Source organism: Crocodylus siamensis, chromosome 13 (genome assembly GCF_052110815.1).
Source record: "Crocodylus siamensis isolate JL-2025a chromosome 13, ASM5211081v1, whole genome shotgun sequence".
Taxonomy (NCBI): Eukaryota; Metazoa; Chordata; order Crocodylia; family Crocodylidae; genus Crocodylus; species Crocodylus siamensis.
Window position 1 is genome coordinate 28,964,559 of NC_143407.1, and position 17,722 is coordinate 28,982,280.

The window sequence follows — 17,722 nt, forward strand, 5'->3', positions numbered from 1 at the left end:
AGCTTGAAAGCCATCCTGGTGGGGAAGCCTGCAGACAACACAGTAGATCTGTCCGGCATCCCACTGACCCCAAAAGATCTGGACCGTGTCAACTCATACCTCCAGCACAGCTCAGAACACATTGACAGCGTGGAGCTGTGCTTCACCGAAATGACCGATGAGATGCTCCTCCAACTCTTGCCTGTCCTCAGTGCTCTGCCTCATCTCACCACACTCGCCCTGAATGGGAACCGGCTCACAAAAGCCATCCTTCGGGATCTGACAGAAATGCTGAAGGACCTGAAGAAGTTTCCCAGGGTGACTTGGATCGATCTGGGCAACAACGTGGACATCTTTTCCTTGCCACAGCCCTTCCTGGTCAGCCTACGGAAACGATGCCCTAAACAAGGCAACTTGCCGACCATCCTAGAGTTTGGAGAGGGCCAGATGAGTGACTTGGAAAGCCTGGATGGCCTGGCAGAGAGTCAGGAGGACGTGTGCTTAGGCGACGGAGGCAGAAATGAACCTGACCAGGTCAACAGCACAGGCTCCAGACAGCCCCTGAGAGACAGAACGACGGAGGCTGGGACACTGCCAAATAAACACGACTCCGAGAAGGAGGCTGCCTGTGTGACAGCTGCAGTGACATCTCAAACATGATGTGCAGCTGTGTATCACTGGGCTGGGTACTTTACACAGAGACACTTTAAAACTGATACCTCATCTATGAAGGTTATTAAGGGTTGATTTCTATACAATGCTTTGAGAACTTGAGACTGGCAATTTTGTCTCATCCTTGCGAATGTCGTCTTATTTCTTTTCATACAGAACTTAAATGTGATCATTGTATACCTATATTTTTTAAAGCTGACCACATATTTTTAAACATTAGTGATGCACTATGCTTTCTCTCTCTCAAAAAATATTGGTCTCTGTGGTGTCGTAATACCAGCCCCTTAAATAGCACAGAAATCGAAGACAACAGAACAGACTTTGCAGGAAGGATCTCCTTTTTGGAAGAGAGATCATTAATACCAAAATCTTGGTTTTCAAATAGCCTCTCTCTTGTATGTGAGCGGCAGGCTGCTGTTGTCCCAAAGAGGACTCTTGCAGAGACAAAAATTAAACCTTTTTCCTTTCTCAACTGGCATTGCAAGGTAGCGTGCTTGATTAGTAAAAAAACAAGTAGGGATCTTTCCCTGCACCAGCTGCTGAGCAGTGAGAAGGAAATTCAGCCCTTTGTAGAGGGTCCGTGCAACGAGTACACGCCATGTAACCGGTGCATATTCTTCATGCTGGGCACCTGCAGAAAGGTGCACTTCCACTCAAGTTCCTGCTTCCTTAGCTCTATTCACAATCCAGAACCACTGTTTCTCTCTTTAGCCTTAACAGGAGTTGGACCAGCAAACTGACCTTGACTTTGCCAAACCCTAAGCCCAGTTCTGCTCTTAGTCATGCCACTGTGAACCCCAGATAACTCCAGTGACCTCCATGTCATTCCTTGGGGTTTCCATCAGCAGATCTGAGAGTGGCACTGGGTCTGTTTTTAGAGACTCAGGGGGCCATCTGCAAAGTTGGGATCGCGACTTGTAGTTCACATCTGTCTCCGAGATGCAGAAAAGGGAAAAAGCTGCCAGATACTTATCACAGTATTGAATGCTTGTAAATGAAAAACGAACCCTTTCCAAAGGAGGTTTTTATACACTGCCATGCTGGGGTAGTCAGGCGTCAGTCAGCTGAAGGCCTCTGCAAGGCTTTTAGGTCATTTGACTCCCTCCTTCTTCCCAGTGACCAGAAGTGCTTTGTTTCTAACGTTTTTTAGAAGAGGAACAGCTTTGAATTTCTGACAGCGAATGGACCACCACATTACAGCAGAGATGGGACTCCTGCTGCAGGGTTTGAACCCAGATCTTAATTTCCACTAAATTTGGGGAGGGATCTGAAATGTGCAGCAAGACCCATCCCCACTTTCTAGAATTTTAATACAATTATAAGGATCAAACAATTTCCTGGCATAAACTGTAGCCAATTGGCTTTCCGCTAGAGTCCCTTTCTTTGAATAGCTTTACTGCGCCAACTCTCTGGCTCAGGCATGAATGGCAAAAATTTTGGCTTGGTTTTCTCTGGGTTCAATTGCATTCAAAATTTTCAGTCTTCCCCTCAGCTCTGTCTACATCATATCCCTGCACTATAAATCTGCATTCCTTTTCCAGAGGGGCTTAACACTGCCAGTTGCTGCTTCTCCTTCATATGCAAGTAGCTAACTTAGAAGAGGCTCTGCTGCTTGTTTTACTAAATCTGGCAAAATTCAATATAATTTGCATGTACCCAAGACTTTTTTAAAATGCTAATTCTTTTCAACAGGCATACAACTTTGCAGTGAGTAAACTATTCTGTTTGAAATAAAGGCACTATCCATAATCAAAATAAATGATAATGTTTAATAAATGCCTTGACTGGAGGTTGTATTTGTTTCACACTGGTACCACAGTCCACATGAGGAAGGCTAGTAATATCAGCCTGATGGAAATCTGCTGAGATAGTCTAAAGGCATATCAGATTAACACTGTAAATACTGCAGCTTTCCAAATCTTTTGCATTTGGCACCTCCCTCCCTAAACAAGCTTCAGGGTAATTTGGCTCTTGGACCGTTGTAAAATCCTGACACCTGTATAAAACAGCGCAAGTGTTAAACCCTTAGCACTGTGTATATATATTGTCAAAATCACATCTGTACATGAGAATACTTGTCTACAAAAAGAAAGGTCAACCATCAGCGGAGCTGCACTACTTACATCTGGATTGAATTTGGTCCAGATAAGTTAAAGGAAGTTTAGCCCACACAGTTGAAGAGGAAGAGGTTGTTAGAGGCAGGATTTCCAGCTCTCAGAGCTCGGCATCCTCCTAGACCTCTGTACTAAGATTAGCGTCGGGTTGCTTCCAACAGGGAAGCCTACGCTGAGCACCATTCACTTGATAATTAACTGGGACTCAGCAAACCTGCTGCTCAGAGCAGTTGGAGACTGTCTTCTCATTGTCAGTCTGAGAGGAGAACCACGAGTTTTGAATGAATGAGTACAGTATTTCACACAGTGTGGAGCCTCTAAGTGAGAAATTAAATGGCCAGAGTCCTAAGGATGCAGCTTCCACAACCGGCAAGGTCTTTATTCAGAAGCCTGGGCTAGATTGCACTGTTCTGATTTTTGGAGGGTTGTCGAGAAACTTAAGATCCCATGCCCTATCTCACCAGCGGGGTTCCTCTCTGCCCAGTTCTGGCTCGCGTGGTGAAAAGCAGTCATCCAGCCTGTGGGGACTGCACAGAATGGACGGGAACAAAGGGAAGCGTCCAGTCTCGATGCTTCTCAGCATCAACCGCACGTGAACTGGAGCAGAACCAATGCAGAACCTGCAGGTGCTATGAGGCAATAATGCTGAAAAATACATTTAGACCTGAGCTCTCCTAGCACAAGTATCAGCTTTTCAGGGCACTCAGCTTGCACCACTACTACAGCTCATGGTGACTGGGCACAGAGACTTAATCAGCAAGAAATGACACTGCTCCTTGAGGTACTTGGCATTCTCTTTCCCCACCAACCAAGATTTACTGAAAGCAGGAGAGATGTTGCTTACTAGAAACCTGGTTTCCACAGAAGAGCTACAGTCTGCCCTGTGGAATTAATTCACTAGTCTCTGCTGAAAACAAGATCTCCACCAGATAGCGGCCACTGTTTGAACACACGTAGCTCTCTGGACAACACAGTACTGGATTCACGGTAGGTGCTAACAAAACAGAAGCCCTGTTCTACTCACTTATACCAGCGCAGGTGCTTACACCAAATTTTGTCCTCAGTTACCCTGCTGTACATGTAAAGTAACACCGCTGCAGCCAAGTTTGCTACTTCCATGACTTAAATAGTCACACCAGCAACATTTTGACCTGCAGGTCCCCTGCTCTGCGCTCACTGCTGTTCTGCGCTGTGGTCAGGGTCCTCTTGATTTCTACCAGGAAGCCGTCTGAGTGTACTTCAATAGCTAGCAGTGTTTCCCTTCTGAAATTAAAAGAAACAAAATCCTAGTTTTTTTTCCTTATCCACTAAATAAGCTCATTACATTTCACTGTGCTGTAGTTGCAGCTATTGAAAGAAACGGTGCATCATGACACATTAAATCTTCCTGTAACTGTTATGATCCATAAGAACAGAGCTGAGAAAAATCGACCATGCTATAGTAACGCAGGGGAAGAAACACACAGAGCAAGCCTGCCACCCAGGTAAACGTGCTTGTCTCTATATCACATCTTTTCAGATCGCAGCTTGCTTGTGTGGCATTATACTTCCACCTATGAAGAGATGGTATCAGACTTGCACAGCATACAACGCCCACTCCAGTCCCCAGCACGCGCCCTGCTTCTGTCTCCAGTTCTCTCTCCTCAAATGCAACAAAACATATTAGCAAGCAATAATAAACCTTGCAATAAAGCACCAAGTAAACCTTCCATACAAGAAAATCAGCACAAATGGAGCAAGCATGAGCCTGTGGGAAACTACAGCACTGGAAAACCTGGAGACAGGTTCTCAGCTAACCCCTGGTGTGACCTTGAGCAAGTTATTTCCCCACTCTGTGCCTCAGTTTCCATATCCATTTATATGCAGCTCTTTGAGAGTGGCAGGATTTGTGAACGTTATCTGAAGGCTCTTCTTCAAAAGTCACTGAAGAAGCACTTGGGCACTGCTGGCAAGTTTGTCCTCTGTAACCACAAATTAAAGTTCTCCAAAGGAGAGGGCCAGAGATATGCAAGCTATTTGCTACATCACTCAGTCACTGAGAGATTTCCAGCTTTACTGCATCTTCAGAGTCACAGTATCACACAGGTGGTGACTAGCCTGTACCTAAAAAATATGCACACACTTGGGCCGATGGCAAGTTGAGCACACGCAACACTAATGCACGTGAAACCAAACTGGGAAGGCAGCTTCCCTTAGAAGCTGGACGCTGCAAGTGAGAGGCACAGTGGAAAAAGCCCTGGTCACACCCAGTTCACTCTCCCTTTCAACATCTATTCTCTGTCTCTGTGCGACATGAGATACTGGGCAAAATGGACCTATGGTTTGACCCAGTAAATGGCGCTTATGTTTTTTATGTTATGTTCTCCTGGGCAGAATTCAGTTCTCCAACAAACAGCTGCCCCTCTATAAAATGATCAAGCTTCTTCTTGAGCCTAGTTAAACTTTTTTGACCCAGCTGCTCCTCCCGGAAAGCTGCTCCAGGACCTCGTTGCCATGATGGGCAGAAGGCTGCCTTGAGTTTCCAGGTTAAACATACTAGCAACTCTACTCTCCGCACAGTTGCTCTTGTGCCAACATTATCCTTTCTCCTTCCTAGATGTTTGCCCCCCATTGCATTTATGGACAGCAACTGCACCCCGCAGCCCCCGCTTTATTTTGATAAGATAAACAAGCCAAGCTCTTCCAGGCTCCCCTTGTGCAAGAGGCTCTCCTTTAACCCCCGAGGATCCCAGTAACCCCCTTCTGCGTTCTTACGTTCCTCCACGGGCCTTTGGTTGTAGGAAATGCAAAAGGAAGGATTCTCAACATGGAGAGCAGCTTCCAGCAAACACAACCGTGCCTCACTGCCTTCCTGGACAGGTCCTGGCTAGGGCTTCAGACCACCCATAACAAAAGATCAATCCCAAGTAGGGCTGATGCTTGAACAAGTGACACTGTCTGACTCAGGATCACTTATGCATTCTTGGCTTCTTTGAGCAGATGATGTCAAAATACAAACATTAAATCAAGTGTAAAAAACCCCAAGCACACAAAAGGCTCAGGCAAATCATATTAGCCCTGTTTACAGATGGATAAACTGGGGCATGTGGCAATGACACAGTACACTTCAGGTCTGACATTAGAACCGAGGAGCCTTCACTCCTACTCCTCTAATCTAAGTATTGACTATTCCTCCAGACAACAGCATACCATAAGATAGATACACACAATTTTCTGGCACACTTCTAGTGCCATATAGCAATGCCAAACTTTGCAGGGGCCTTTAAGACGCGCACTGAGCTTGGCACAAAAGGAAACCCAGTGTCTTTAAAAACCTCTGCAAAAATTCTGAACAGTGGAAGATGTGAAAAACTACCTGCAGCCTTTAGGATTAAGGCACTTTGTTGCTGAAATGCAACCACCTCTGGTGAGGAATGCAACAGCTAGTATATCAGCAGACAGCAGCTGATAAAGGACAGGAAGAGATGTGGATCAAGACAGATATCCAGGTAAATTATCACGCATGCAAACTAAAATTAGCCCACTAGCACAGAGGTCAGCAGTGCTGTTGACTTTTGAAAAGATCTTCGGTGAGCGCTCGAGAAGTTGGTTCTAGACTTCTCTGCTAAAACTCGGCACAGAGGTCTTTAATAAAGGGCACTACGCAGTGCCGTGTCCAGAACGAAAAGCATCGATTCCCAGCATGTGGCTTTTGTTTAAAACTCTGAGTGCCCAAGTGCCCTCAGCTCATGGATCACTTCCAGCAGACTCAGTTATCAGACAGGATGCTGAAGAGAAGCAACCTGGAAAGTACGAGAAGGTATCTGGTGGAGAAAGACAGAAAAGAGCTCAATGCAGGAGTTCAGAAGCACATTAACCCAGCTTGGTAGCAACTGTATCCAACTGGATGGATCTCATGTCACTTGTAAAGGCTTTTAAGACAAAGTCTGGGGTCAGTACAACATCAAACATGAAGGACCTGAGCCTCATCTTCGTTATCTTGACATCAAGCCACAAACTCCACTGAAACGGAGTACAGAATTCAGCTCGATGTCAGCTGAAAGAGCAATAACTCAACATACGAGATGAACATAACACCTGCCATTTAATGGGTCAGACTGTAGGTCCATTTTCCCGGTATCCTGTGTCACACAGTGGCAGAGAGTGGATGCTGAAAGGGAGAGTGAACTGGCTATGACCAAGGATTTTTCCCCTGTTCCTCTCCCACTTGCAGTCTCCAGCATTTAAGGTCTGGGAAGCTCGGGTTTAGAGGCTGCAGCCCTAACACCCATGCTCAATACCTAGCTCCTGTCGCCCCTTTCCTCCAAGAACTGATCCATCCCTTTTTGAATTGCATCAGGTGACAATGAGTTCCACAGTTGAATGACATGCGATATGAAGAAAAATGTTCTTTTGTTAGTTTTAAACTTACTACCTACTAGTTTCATGTTGTGAGAGACAGTAAATCATAAATCCCCATTTCCTGTCTCCTTGCCATTTAGTACTTTGTAAACCCTTGTGTAACAGGGAACCCTAGCCCCTTTAAGACCCGGGGTTACAGAAACAACAAGCACCAGGAGGGTAGGGGTTAATAGCCCAACCACCCAAGCCGGCCAGCTGACAGGAAGGGGACAGGCCTCTGGGCACATATAAAGCCCAGGACGGAGGCTGCATGGCAGAACTACCCAAGCGTGCTGTGGTTAATGGGGTACTAGGAGTCCATAAGGTACCCAGAGCTGGGGGTGTTCAGTGTGCAAAGAGCAGTTTGGGGCTTTAAGGAGCCAGAATGTGGCTTATAGGGCTATTATGTTATAGCCCAGGGGCTCATTTATGTTGTTGTTTGTCTGGTGGACTGGGATGAGGCTACGTGGGGAGAAGGCGGCCTCAGTAGGGCATGCTGCTGTGCAAAGCCCTAGTGCCAGGGGGTATGGTGATGGGGTGATCAGACCCCCAGTGCCAGGGGGTGTAAGTCAACACTTGCACCATCTGTGAAGCGTTGGCCACTGTGTAGGTGAGGTTTGGAGTGGTGGATAGCGTCCCCTAGTGCCGGGGTATTAAATGGGCAGCCTCCTGTCCAAGTAACATCGTAACTATTATTCCATCAAGGTGTGGCACGGGAGAGTTGAGTGGGTAGGCCAGAGTTGGAGCGTCACACCTCTGTTAGACAAGGTGTGGGGATGCACCCCTGTCATTCCCCCTCCCCCCAAGCATACCTCTTCTTAAATGACCAGGCTTAGCTCTTAGTCTCTCCTGATATGGAAGCCCCTCCATACCACTAATCATCCTTGCTGCCCATCTCTGTACTTCTTCTATATCTCTTCTAGGTGTGGGGACTAGAACTGGGCACAGTATTCAAGGTAGGGATGCACCATGGACTTAAAGGGGCATCACGATACTTTCTATTTTGTGTACAACTCCCTTCTTAGTAATCTCTAACATTTTGTCTGCCTCTTTGACACCTGCTGAGCACTGAGCTGATATTTTTAGCAAACATCAGTGATGCCTAACTCTCATTCCCGTGTGGCTACAGATAATGTAAAGCCCATCACAGCACAGGTATAGTTTAGATTATTTTTACCCATGTGGACCACTTGATGTAGACTGAGAGTCATTTCTGATTAAAGCCCTGCCTTATGCCTACCACAGCAGAAGTTCTGAGCAGACCAGTTATCTGCCCCCACGTCACGGGGGCAGGGGTGTTCGGGACGGGGAGCTATCACTGCTGGAATCAAGCAGAGTGGCTTGAGATGTCTCTTATTGGGGGCTTATCCATAATTCTGGCCCAGCCATGTGGGCTGGAGAAGAAGCAAGAAAAAGAGAAATGCACACACTTAATAGTGAAAAATCTACATGACTAATGGACAAGGGCAGACAATTTGTGCTTGATCAGCTGGGAAAAAGAATTTGGGCACGTTGCACTGGCAGCGTTCTCTGTAATCACCAAGTGGAAGATGAAGCAAAGAGCGGGGCTAATCAGATGGATTTTGATGCAGGACCAAGACACTGGGCATTTATTTAAAAATTCATTACAAAGTGTCCAAAGGCAATCTGATTAATTAACATAATGTCAACCACATGGATATAGGTGAATGAGGAAAGAAGAGCCTCAAACTCTTCAAAGGCAAACTCAAATCCTAGGACACACTGGGGAACATGACTTGTGAGGAGATGCTGGGGGGAACTAGGATTATTTAGTTTAGAGAAGAGAAGACTGGGGGGTGTTAATAGCAGCCTTCAACTACCTGCAGGGGGGTTGCAAAAGGGTCCTGGACTGTTCTCAGTGGAGGCAGATGAGAGCACAAGGAGCCACGGGCTCAAGTTACAGCAAGGGAAGTTTAGGTTCATAGATTTCATAGACATTAGGGCTGGAAGGGACCTCAGGAGATCATCGAGTCCAGCCCCCTGCCCAAAGGGCAGGAAGTCAGCTGGGGTCATAGGATCCCAGCAAGATAAGCATCCAATTTGCTCTTGAAGGTGTTCAATGTAGGTGCTTGAACCACCTCTGCTGGCAGACTGTTCCAGACCTTGGGGGCTCGGACAGTAAAGAAATTCTTCCTTATGTCCAGCCTGAAACGGTCTTGCAGGAGTTTGTGACCGTTCGACCTCGTCATCCCTTGGGGCGCTCTGGTGAACAAACGTTCCCCCAGATCCTGGTGGTCACCCCTGATAAACTTACAGGTGGCCATCAGATCACCCCTGAGCCTGCGCTTTTCCAGGCTAAAGAGTCCCGTGGCTCTCAGCCTGTCATCGTAAGATCTGTTTTCCTGACCTCTGATCATGCGCGTGGCTCTCCTCTGGGCTCTCTCAAGCTTCTCCACATCCTTTTTGAATTGTGGAGCCCAAAACTGGACGCAGTACTCCAGCTGCGGCCTCACCAAGGCCGAGTACAAGGGGAGAATGACGTCCCGGGATTTGCTCGAGAAGCATCTATGGATGCACGCCAGCATTTTGGTCGCTTTACTAGCCGCAGCATCGCATTGCAGGCTCATGTTCATCTTGTGGTCAATGATGACTCCCAAGTCTTTTTCTTCTGTAGTGCTAACCAACGTAGCACTGCCGAGCCTATAAGGGTGCTGCAGGTTTTTCTTCCCAAGGTGGAGAACCTTGCATTTTTCGGTGTTAAACACCATGAGGTTCTCGTCTGCCCATTTGCTGAGCTTGTCCAGGTCAGATCTAGTTGGGGATGGTGCTGTGTTGTGTTGTGCCGGGGGTTGGATTAGATCGCCGGAGATCCCTTCTAATTGTAACTTTTTATGATGGGGCTTTTCTCGTAAATGATTGTCTTCTACTTCCACCGAGATAATAGCACACACTTCCTTTACCCTATAAATTCCCTCCATCTCAGCAAGGAGGAAAGATAAACCCATCATTCAAAGCCTCGCACTGGCTTAGGTTTATACGACAAGGGACTACTCCAGGCCACACACATTTCTTCCCAGGCATTTGGTCTCCTTTGTTTCACTATCAGTTGCTTTCTGTTTTAAAGTTGCTTTTATTCCAGGCTGGGAACAGGGGCTGACATAGCAAAAGAGTTGCTTTACAGGTCTATAAAGCTAGAACTTCCTGGGTCCCCGTCAGCAAACACACTAGCACTGAGTGAGGATAATACCCATCTATCCAGTCATGGCAGATCTAGAATTTAGAAAGGGGGTGTACATTGTCATGCATCGTCACCTATAACACAATGCATATTTTGATCAAGTTAAAATAAAACTAGAAGCTTTACTAATAAGCTTGTGGCCTAGGGTCCTATTAATCAAATTAAGATCTGAGCAAAAGCAAATATAAGTTTGCTGTATCAGATATTGTGTATTAAATACAACAGACTAGGTAAAATATGTTGTTTCATTAGTTTGACAGTCATTGGGACTACACAGACATCTCTTCTGGGTTTGGAAAACAAACTAGCCACCTTGAGCATCTTGCCAGTGCCTCACTGAAAGGTCTTTCCACACCCAAATTTGTTTTTAGCTAGAATTAAAAACAGACTGTAGTAGTATGTCTACAAAATAGAAGCTACATTATCTAAAGAGCTAACAGACTGCAGAAGAGAGAATAGTTTAATTAGTGGAATATTAAGACCATTAAAAAAGAGGGTTGTTAACCCCTGTGGAATGAAGAGTTTAGAAGGACTCTGGTAGAATATGAAGTCAATTGACACTGCTTCCTTAACAGACATGCTGCTGCCACTGCCAAGCTGGTTTTAAACTGTGGGTGAACCAGCAATCAAGGGGCACTCCACTACTGCACCTCCACCCTGGATTCAACCCTGCATCCAGCTTACCCTTCAATGCTCCCTTACTCTCTCCTTACTTACAGCTGCTGAGAGAGTCATCACAGTCCCTGGACTGAGAACTACAGCCTGTCTATGCACCTGGTGATTCTCCAGTCCCTCTATTCACTCCTTGCTATTACAATCTCAGGTATTTTTTCCAACAATTTTTAATATAAATACATGGTACAGACCAAATAGGGGGATAGATCTCAGAAGACCCAACATCTTTCCCTGAACCAAGAGAGAGCTATGTGGGGCCAAGAGAGAAAGCATGCTAGAGGGTGCATGGCCTGGTGAGATGGCTGCTACCATAGAAAGGAGGGAGATGTGGGTTCAGGCCTGAACCCTTGGTCTACTAAGGCAATAACCTTCCAACTGCAGTGCCCACTGGATGAAATGCATGGAGAACAGTAAATGCTAGGTACAGCAGTTTGAATTCAAAAGGCAGGCTTAGAGAGGCGAGGTGGAGAGAGAACTGTACTGAGAAATGAGAACAATGTGGGCCCTGGATGAGAGGGGTTCAGAGCCAGGCTCTTCCACGTGCTGGGTAAGTGCCCTAATCCCTCAGCTACTGGACTAAAATATAGGCACGGCCTTCGCTGCCAGCGTCTGTCACCCACCATTCACAATTTCGGGGCTTTGTGTCCCCTTACCTGCTCAGTCAGAGTGCAGCCTACTGCATGTGCTCAGTAGACACCTGGGTACCATTAGTGAGCCTGCCAAAATGGCACATGCCTGGGTACCTGCCATTTGGGCAGGTAATGTGATGTAGGATTCTGCCCTTTCCTACCTGTTCTGTATCTGCATGGGGATTTGAGTAACCAAGTCTCTGAGACACTTGAGGAAACTCTAAACCCCACTACTGCTTTTTTACCTACCAGGGTCTGGTCTTTACTTCCCCACCCCGGAGGATCCTCTCCTACCATCCCAGAACACCAGCTGGCTTTCCCCTGGTACATCCTTCCCTTGCACCTGCCCTACTTTTGCCTGGTAATTCAGAACTGAAGGTTTCCAAATGGGCAAAGGCGGAATAAGGAAAAAGCTGACATGCGCAGTGGCAGCTCTTCACTGGATGTGGAGGGCTTCATGGGTTTTGAACCAAGGCACATGTTTGCCCACTGGTTTCTGTGGGCTTTGGGCCAGGGCTTGAGCCATGTCTCAACACCAGACAGCCACCTCAACCCAGTCCAGCACACTCTGGTGCTGGAGCGATGGGCTCTCAGATTATGAGATCCTATGTGCACCATCTGAGGCATATTGTATCAGAGCCATCTCTGTTTCCACAGACTTACTAGTTGGCCTGTTCCGCATATGACTCGCTTTTGCATGCCCCTCTGGCCTAGCTTGCTATTCCAGAGTGGTTTAAATCTTCTGACTTCCTAGCTGTCTCTGATGGCTCTTATCCCGAAACAAATGGACAAGCATTCTTCAGCAGGCAGTGATGGCTTGACTGGCTGTAGCTTTAAGGCAGAGAGCGGGGGAAAGACTGTGAAAATTAAATAGGAACCTGACATCAGCACTGGCTACACTCAAAACCTTGCGTCTCCAGGTATGCAAGCTTGATGGGTACTGTTAAACTGGGCTGAAAAAAGGGGCGGGGGAGTGAGAGAGAGCCCTCCCAAAAGGATTCCCGCACTGTCTACCCTAACATAGTTGACTAAAAGAATAAAGTTCTAGTCCAGACATCAGCCAGACTGTCTGATTATTTGACAGCCAAGACTGCAAATAAACACAATCCTTTTGATGAATGTGGCCAAGGTCTAGGAGCAGCACTGAGCAATAATGTTAGCAATATAATAGTGTCAGATTGAACTTGTCCTTCCTCATACTGGAGTTCATTAGGCTTCTTTCACTGTCTGACACAACACTGCTCCTCTTGTATTGGATCTGTTGAATTATTTTGTATTTCCCAGTCTCACGTGACCTTGCTAATATAGTTTGTGATTCACTCTTTTTAAAAAAAAAAAAAAAGGGAGCTATTCACTTCACTTCCTGTCTATCCTAGGTACTTCTGCAGTTCCCATTTCCATAACTGAGCACCTCGCTATCATTAATCTATTCATCCTCAGGAGGTAGGACAACACTATTATCCCCATTTTAAAGATGAGAAAAACTCTCTCCTTGGCTGGGATAATGTAGTTGGGGCTGCTCCTGCTTTAAGCAGGGGTTGGACTAGATGTGACCTCCCGAGGTCCCTCCCAGCCCTCACTTTCTACTATTTTAAATTGAGGCACAGAAAGACTAAGACCCAGATCCTCAAAGGTGTTGATGCCTGAATGCATTTGAAGACTTGGGCCTATGTGACTTACCCGCTTTTATATGAAGTCTGTGGTGGAGCAGGAAATTCAACCCAGGCCTTGTTAATCCAAGGCAAGCATCCAATCAACTGAATCAATCCTTCTCCTTGAATCTGAGTCTTATATGAGGACACCTGATCTGAGCCTTCAAGAGGCCAAGAAGCGACATTTTATCTCATCAATTCACTATGTGTAGCAACACTTACTCTCTCTACACTTGATTAAAGTAGGCAATATCTCCCACCTGTGCCATGGGTTGAACAGAGTCCAGTGGTCTGATCGGCTGCCTCACACACTACTGTAAAAGTGGCACATCTCAGTTGGTGCCAGGTCCCAAGTACTACGCTTCACACTCATCCAAGGAGATACTGAATCGCCAACACATTTGCTGGAAGTCGGCCATCCACACACTGCCCTGACCTGTTTGCAAAAATCAAGCAGGACCACAACATCCAAAGGTAAAGCCCCTAAGGAAGACCACCTCACATATGACATGGGTCTTATCTATGCATAAAAATGTTACCATCCTAATGAATGCCATTCAACATAGCAATAAGATACATCCACTCTGCTAGGGAATTGCACTCTAAAGGTGATTCATACCAGTACTGTTACTACATGCAGAAGAGAAACACCTAGGTTATTATGAACACTTTTATGCTGATAAAACTTCACTCACACCAAGGCTTTGACCATGCTCATTAAAGAATCCCAGCCCTAGTTATTCTAGTAAGAAAGGCTGATGCCTCGCAGCAGTTATCGGTTTCCTTTGCCTCAACATATGAATAAGATTAATAAGCTGTTCTCCTCTACAGCAGAATATGCATAATAATTGTTTCTATTCTGTAGCACCTGTATAATAGAAGGAACATTTTTCTGAGGCTAGTCCAGAACGGTTTCCTTTGTCAGACACAAATTAACAGAATCCAAGAGTGCTAGGCACAGGCTGCTCAGCCCTTCTGTAATTCCCATCCTACAGCAGGCTGCATATTTTAAATCACCCTTAGAGTATGATTCCAGTAAGGAAAATTGCTACTCTGAAAATAGTAAATTAGTGAAAGTTGATTGAGACTATTTGTTGTCTAGAAGGGGATAAAAATGTCCACTCAGAACAGAGAAAGCACTGTAAAGAATCAGAGTGTAAGGTAGTTATCTCAATCAAATCATCCATGAGGCAACATATGTGCAAGAGAAGTAATTCTACAGGGATAGATTTATTTCTTCAGCAGTGAGGACATAATTGGAATTCATTTGGTGCGTTTCCTCTGCAGAATCAAACTAAGGGAATTAAAAATGTAGGCAAGGAATTATGAAGGCATTAAAGGCCTGATGCTGTAAGCTCCAAGGGCTCATTGCAATTGGATTACTTATTAAATGGTTTGCAAGGAGTGTTTGTTTGGAACAAGGGTTCCCTTTTCGGGGGGAGTTTAGGAGTAGCAAGGAAGTATGGGCTGGCAACAACAGTTATGAAAATGTGACAGACATCCCTAAAAGTCAATGAAGGAAAATGGTCCACAAGCCCCTGATCCCAAATGGGCACAGGAAACAGTGATGGAAAGTTTGGGAAAGTCAAGTGAGGCATGAAAACAAACTAAAACAGTGATATTACTCAGCAAAAAGTTACAGTCTGAACCATCAGGTGCTACATAATCTAAGTGACTTGGGGTGCCAGTGTGAACCCTAATCATAGACTCAGCTCAGGGTTATAACCATAGGCCATCATTCTTCAGTTTAAACCCACCTTATTAAGGAAAAAAGTAATATAGTCATTCCCAACACACACTAATCTGGGTCTTTAATACAGAGGCCATGTATTGAAATAGATCCAGGTTGAACCCTGCTACTACAAAAGCCAAACGCAAATCAATAAAGAAATCAAGCACGTTTGAGGTTCAGGGTTCTAGGTCCTTCCATTTCAATAGGCAGACGTACAAGCCGTTACCTGGAACACATCTCCTGCATGCAAAAGTTTCATCAACTGAAAATCCATCATCTCAAGCTGCTCTTGCCAAATCAGGCTTTTTCCCAGGGAGCTGCCTATCTAGCTTCAAACTAGATTCATTTACCAGTGCTGGAGAGAAAAGCAAAACCCAAGCAAACCGCTAGAGCATAATTCACCTTCAAGACAATGGATTAATGTCTTCCTGACCTTCTTCATGATTACCTGTCACCCTGGAGCATGACATTTGTCTATTCTTCTCTACACGTATTGTTAATGTTCATGCAATGATGCAGCTCTTACTTAAATCCAGGTATACCACTTGAGTCTCTGCCCTTCTGGGATTGCACACACTTATAAGCAGACTATACAGAGTGGGGGAGATGTTCCTTTCAGCCTGTTGAAAGGAATCTGAAGGAATTTGGCATGAAATCCTTAAAGGACAAAAAGTAAAACAGATTCACCACTGAAATCCATAGAGCCTCAAGCAATGCAAAACCTGCCACGTTACACAGAAAGCGCCAGATTAAAATAAAAAAAAAATCAGAGGAACGTTTTCAAATGCTCACCAGCTGCAATAGAGTATCAAAAGAGCACAGCACCCACACACACCAACCCAGCCAAGTGGTTTTATATAAATTCAGCCTCTTCGTTTGGTGCCCAAAGCGGAAGCAAAGTTGTTTTAATGTTATTAATAGTATTATTACAGACATTTTTTGGAAGGCCTCAAAGTCAGTCTGGCTAGCTGGATGAGGCACTGGGGAACATGCTAAGAGAACAATCCAGGTATGGGACTAGGAAGACAGACTGGCTGATCTAGTAAGTTTTTCTCTGTCACCCACTCCTACAGTCTGTTTATAAACAGATGCATCAGGACATATAAACACCAAGGACGTTTCAGTCAAATCATGGATTTTATTCGGACTTTGTATGTAGACAGCTGGGGCTGTGTGTATGTTGTAAATGATGTAGTGGAAAGACTGAGCTGAGGAAGGCAGCATGGCAGACTGAACATGCATTGAATCTAGTTCTGGTCTCAGTCCATCGAGTCCAGTGGAGCTATTCCCAATTCACACCACTTCAAGAGAAAGCAGAATCTGGACCCAAAGATCTTGGCCTCCCTCTCACCCATCTATTGCACTGTTTCAGGTCACCAACTCTTGATTTCCTGCCTAGTTTAACTTGTATCCCTCAATCCCTTTGGTGGAAAAATATGCCATTATTTCTGCCTTGCCTCAAGCCTGTTTCTACATCCAGGGCTGAATTCAGTACTGAATATAAAGCTGGATGTGTAACACCAGGTCCAACACAAGCCTCAGCAATGCCCTGCTCCACCAAGATGCCCAATTACTGAGTTGGAACCGGACAAGAACAGCTTCATGAACAGTGTCTTTGCCCTTAGCAGCCTCTCTGCTGAGCCTGTGGGTTTTCTGAGATGGATGGTTATGACTAGGATCCAGGAAACAATTCAGTTAGCTGAACACCAGGCCCAGCAGAACAACTATTGGGCGCTGTACAGACCCTTGATTTCAGAGATTTGAGAGCCAGTTTGGGGTGAGCACTGTGAATGCTTTATGCCTGCATCAGTGGTCCACAAGGGGAGCTCTAACTGCAAGGCTGGTTAGCAGCTCCGTTTGCAGGACTGCAGGTGAGCATATAGACATGCAAATGTTTACAGGAACCAGAAACATACACACCAATGTCTGAAAAGATTTTTAGAAAAAGCAAGCAAGCTACAAAGCTAATTAAAAAGCAACTTACCTCATGTCCAAATGCTTTTGCTCAGCTTTCTCTGCCTCTTTCTGAAGTTCACTAGCTGAGAAAACATTAACAATAATTTCAGAAAAGTAAATCCAATGTAGTCCAGCCACAATGACTGCAAGGGGGGAGCCAGGAACTGATCAAAAGTAAATTAGCACAAGCTGTGTTGGGCTAACTACGCAGGGTAGGGCAGCATTGCAGCTGTAATTAGCCATCAGTAGCCACCTGGTATAAGAGTTAGTGTGGGTTGAGAAAAGGCATTTTAGCTTTATCCCCCGAGTCAGCAGATGTCTTTTGTTTGTTTGCGATGAACTCATTTTTGGATTGACTCTATACAAATCCAGGCTGTTGCTATACCCTTCAAAAATAGCAGACTTGTTCTGCATATATTTTATTTTCCTTCTAAGCCTTTATAGACAGAATAATCTTTTGCCAAGTTTTTTTGCTTGGTGTCAGATCATGATGCTGTGTACCGCACTCTTGCAAACAGCACTTCAGGGGTAGTTTGAAATTGGAATTAAGCTGGGTTATGGGTGGGGAGGCACACCTGCTGTCTTTTTTTTCTAGTCCTCCCTTTCACGCCTTGTGGTTGTAAAGAGACCGATTCTTCCTAGGAATCTATTAAGTAACAAGCCTACAATATTTCTTCTCAGTAGCCTTGCATAGAAGAACTACTAGATATGTTTCAGAGTGCTGACAAGTCTAA

At 45.4% G+C, this 17,722-nt stretch overlaps 1 protein-coding gene and 1 long non-coding RNA gene across 3 annotated transcripts in view; one reads left to right on the forward strand and one right to left on the reverse strand.

The window, feature by feature from the left end:
* The window catches only part of LRRC75A (leucine rich repeat containing 75A), a 167,191-nt gene extending 164,770 nt beyond the window's left edge, over nucleotides 1-2,421 (forward strand). For both annotated transcript variants that reach the window (XM_090025613.1, XM_090025614.1), the window contains exon 4: nucleotides 3-2,421. In XM_090025613.1, coding sequence (XP_089881739.1) covers nucleotides 3-639 — 637 coding nt within the window. In that variant the 3' untranslated portion in view covers nucleotides 640-2,421. The remainder of the gene's footprint in view (nucleotides 1-2) is intronic.
* Nucleotides 1-17,074, reverse strand: part of LOC149854147 (uncharacterized) — a 56,735-nt gene extending 39,661 nt beyond the window's left edge. Inside the window, exon 1 of the long non-coding RNA XR_016438899.1 lies at nucleotides 17,017-17,074. This is a non-coding gene — a long non-coding RNA (uncharacterized LOC149854147). The remainder of the gene's footprint in view (nucleotides 1-17,016) is intronic.
* Between the last annotated feature and the right edge of the window lie 648 nt (nucleotides 17,075-17,722).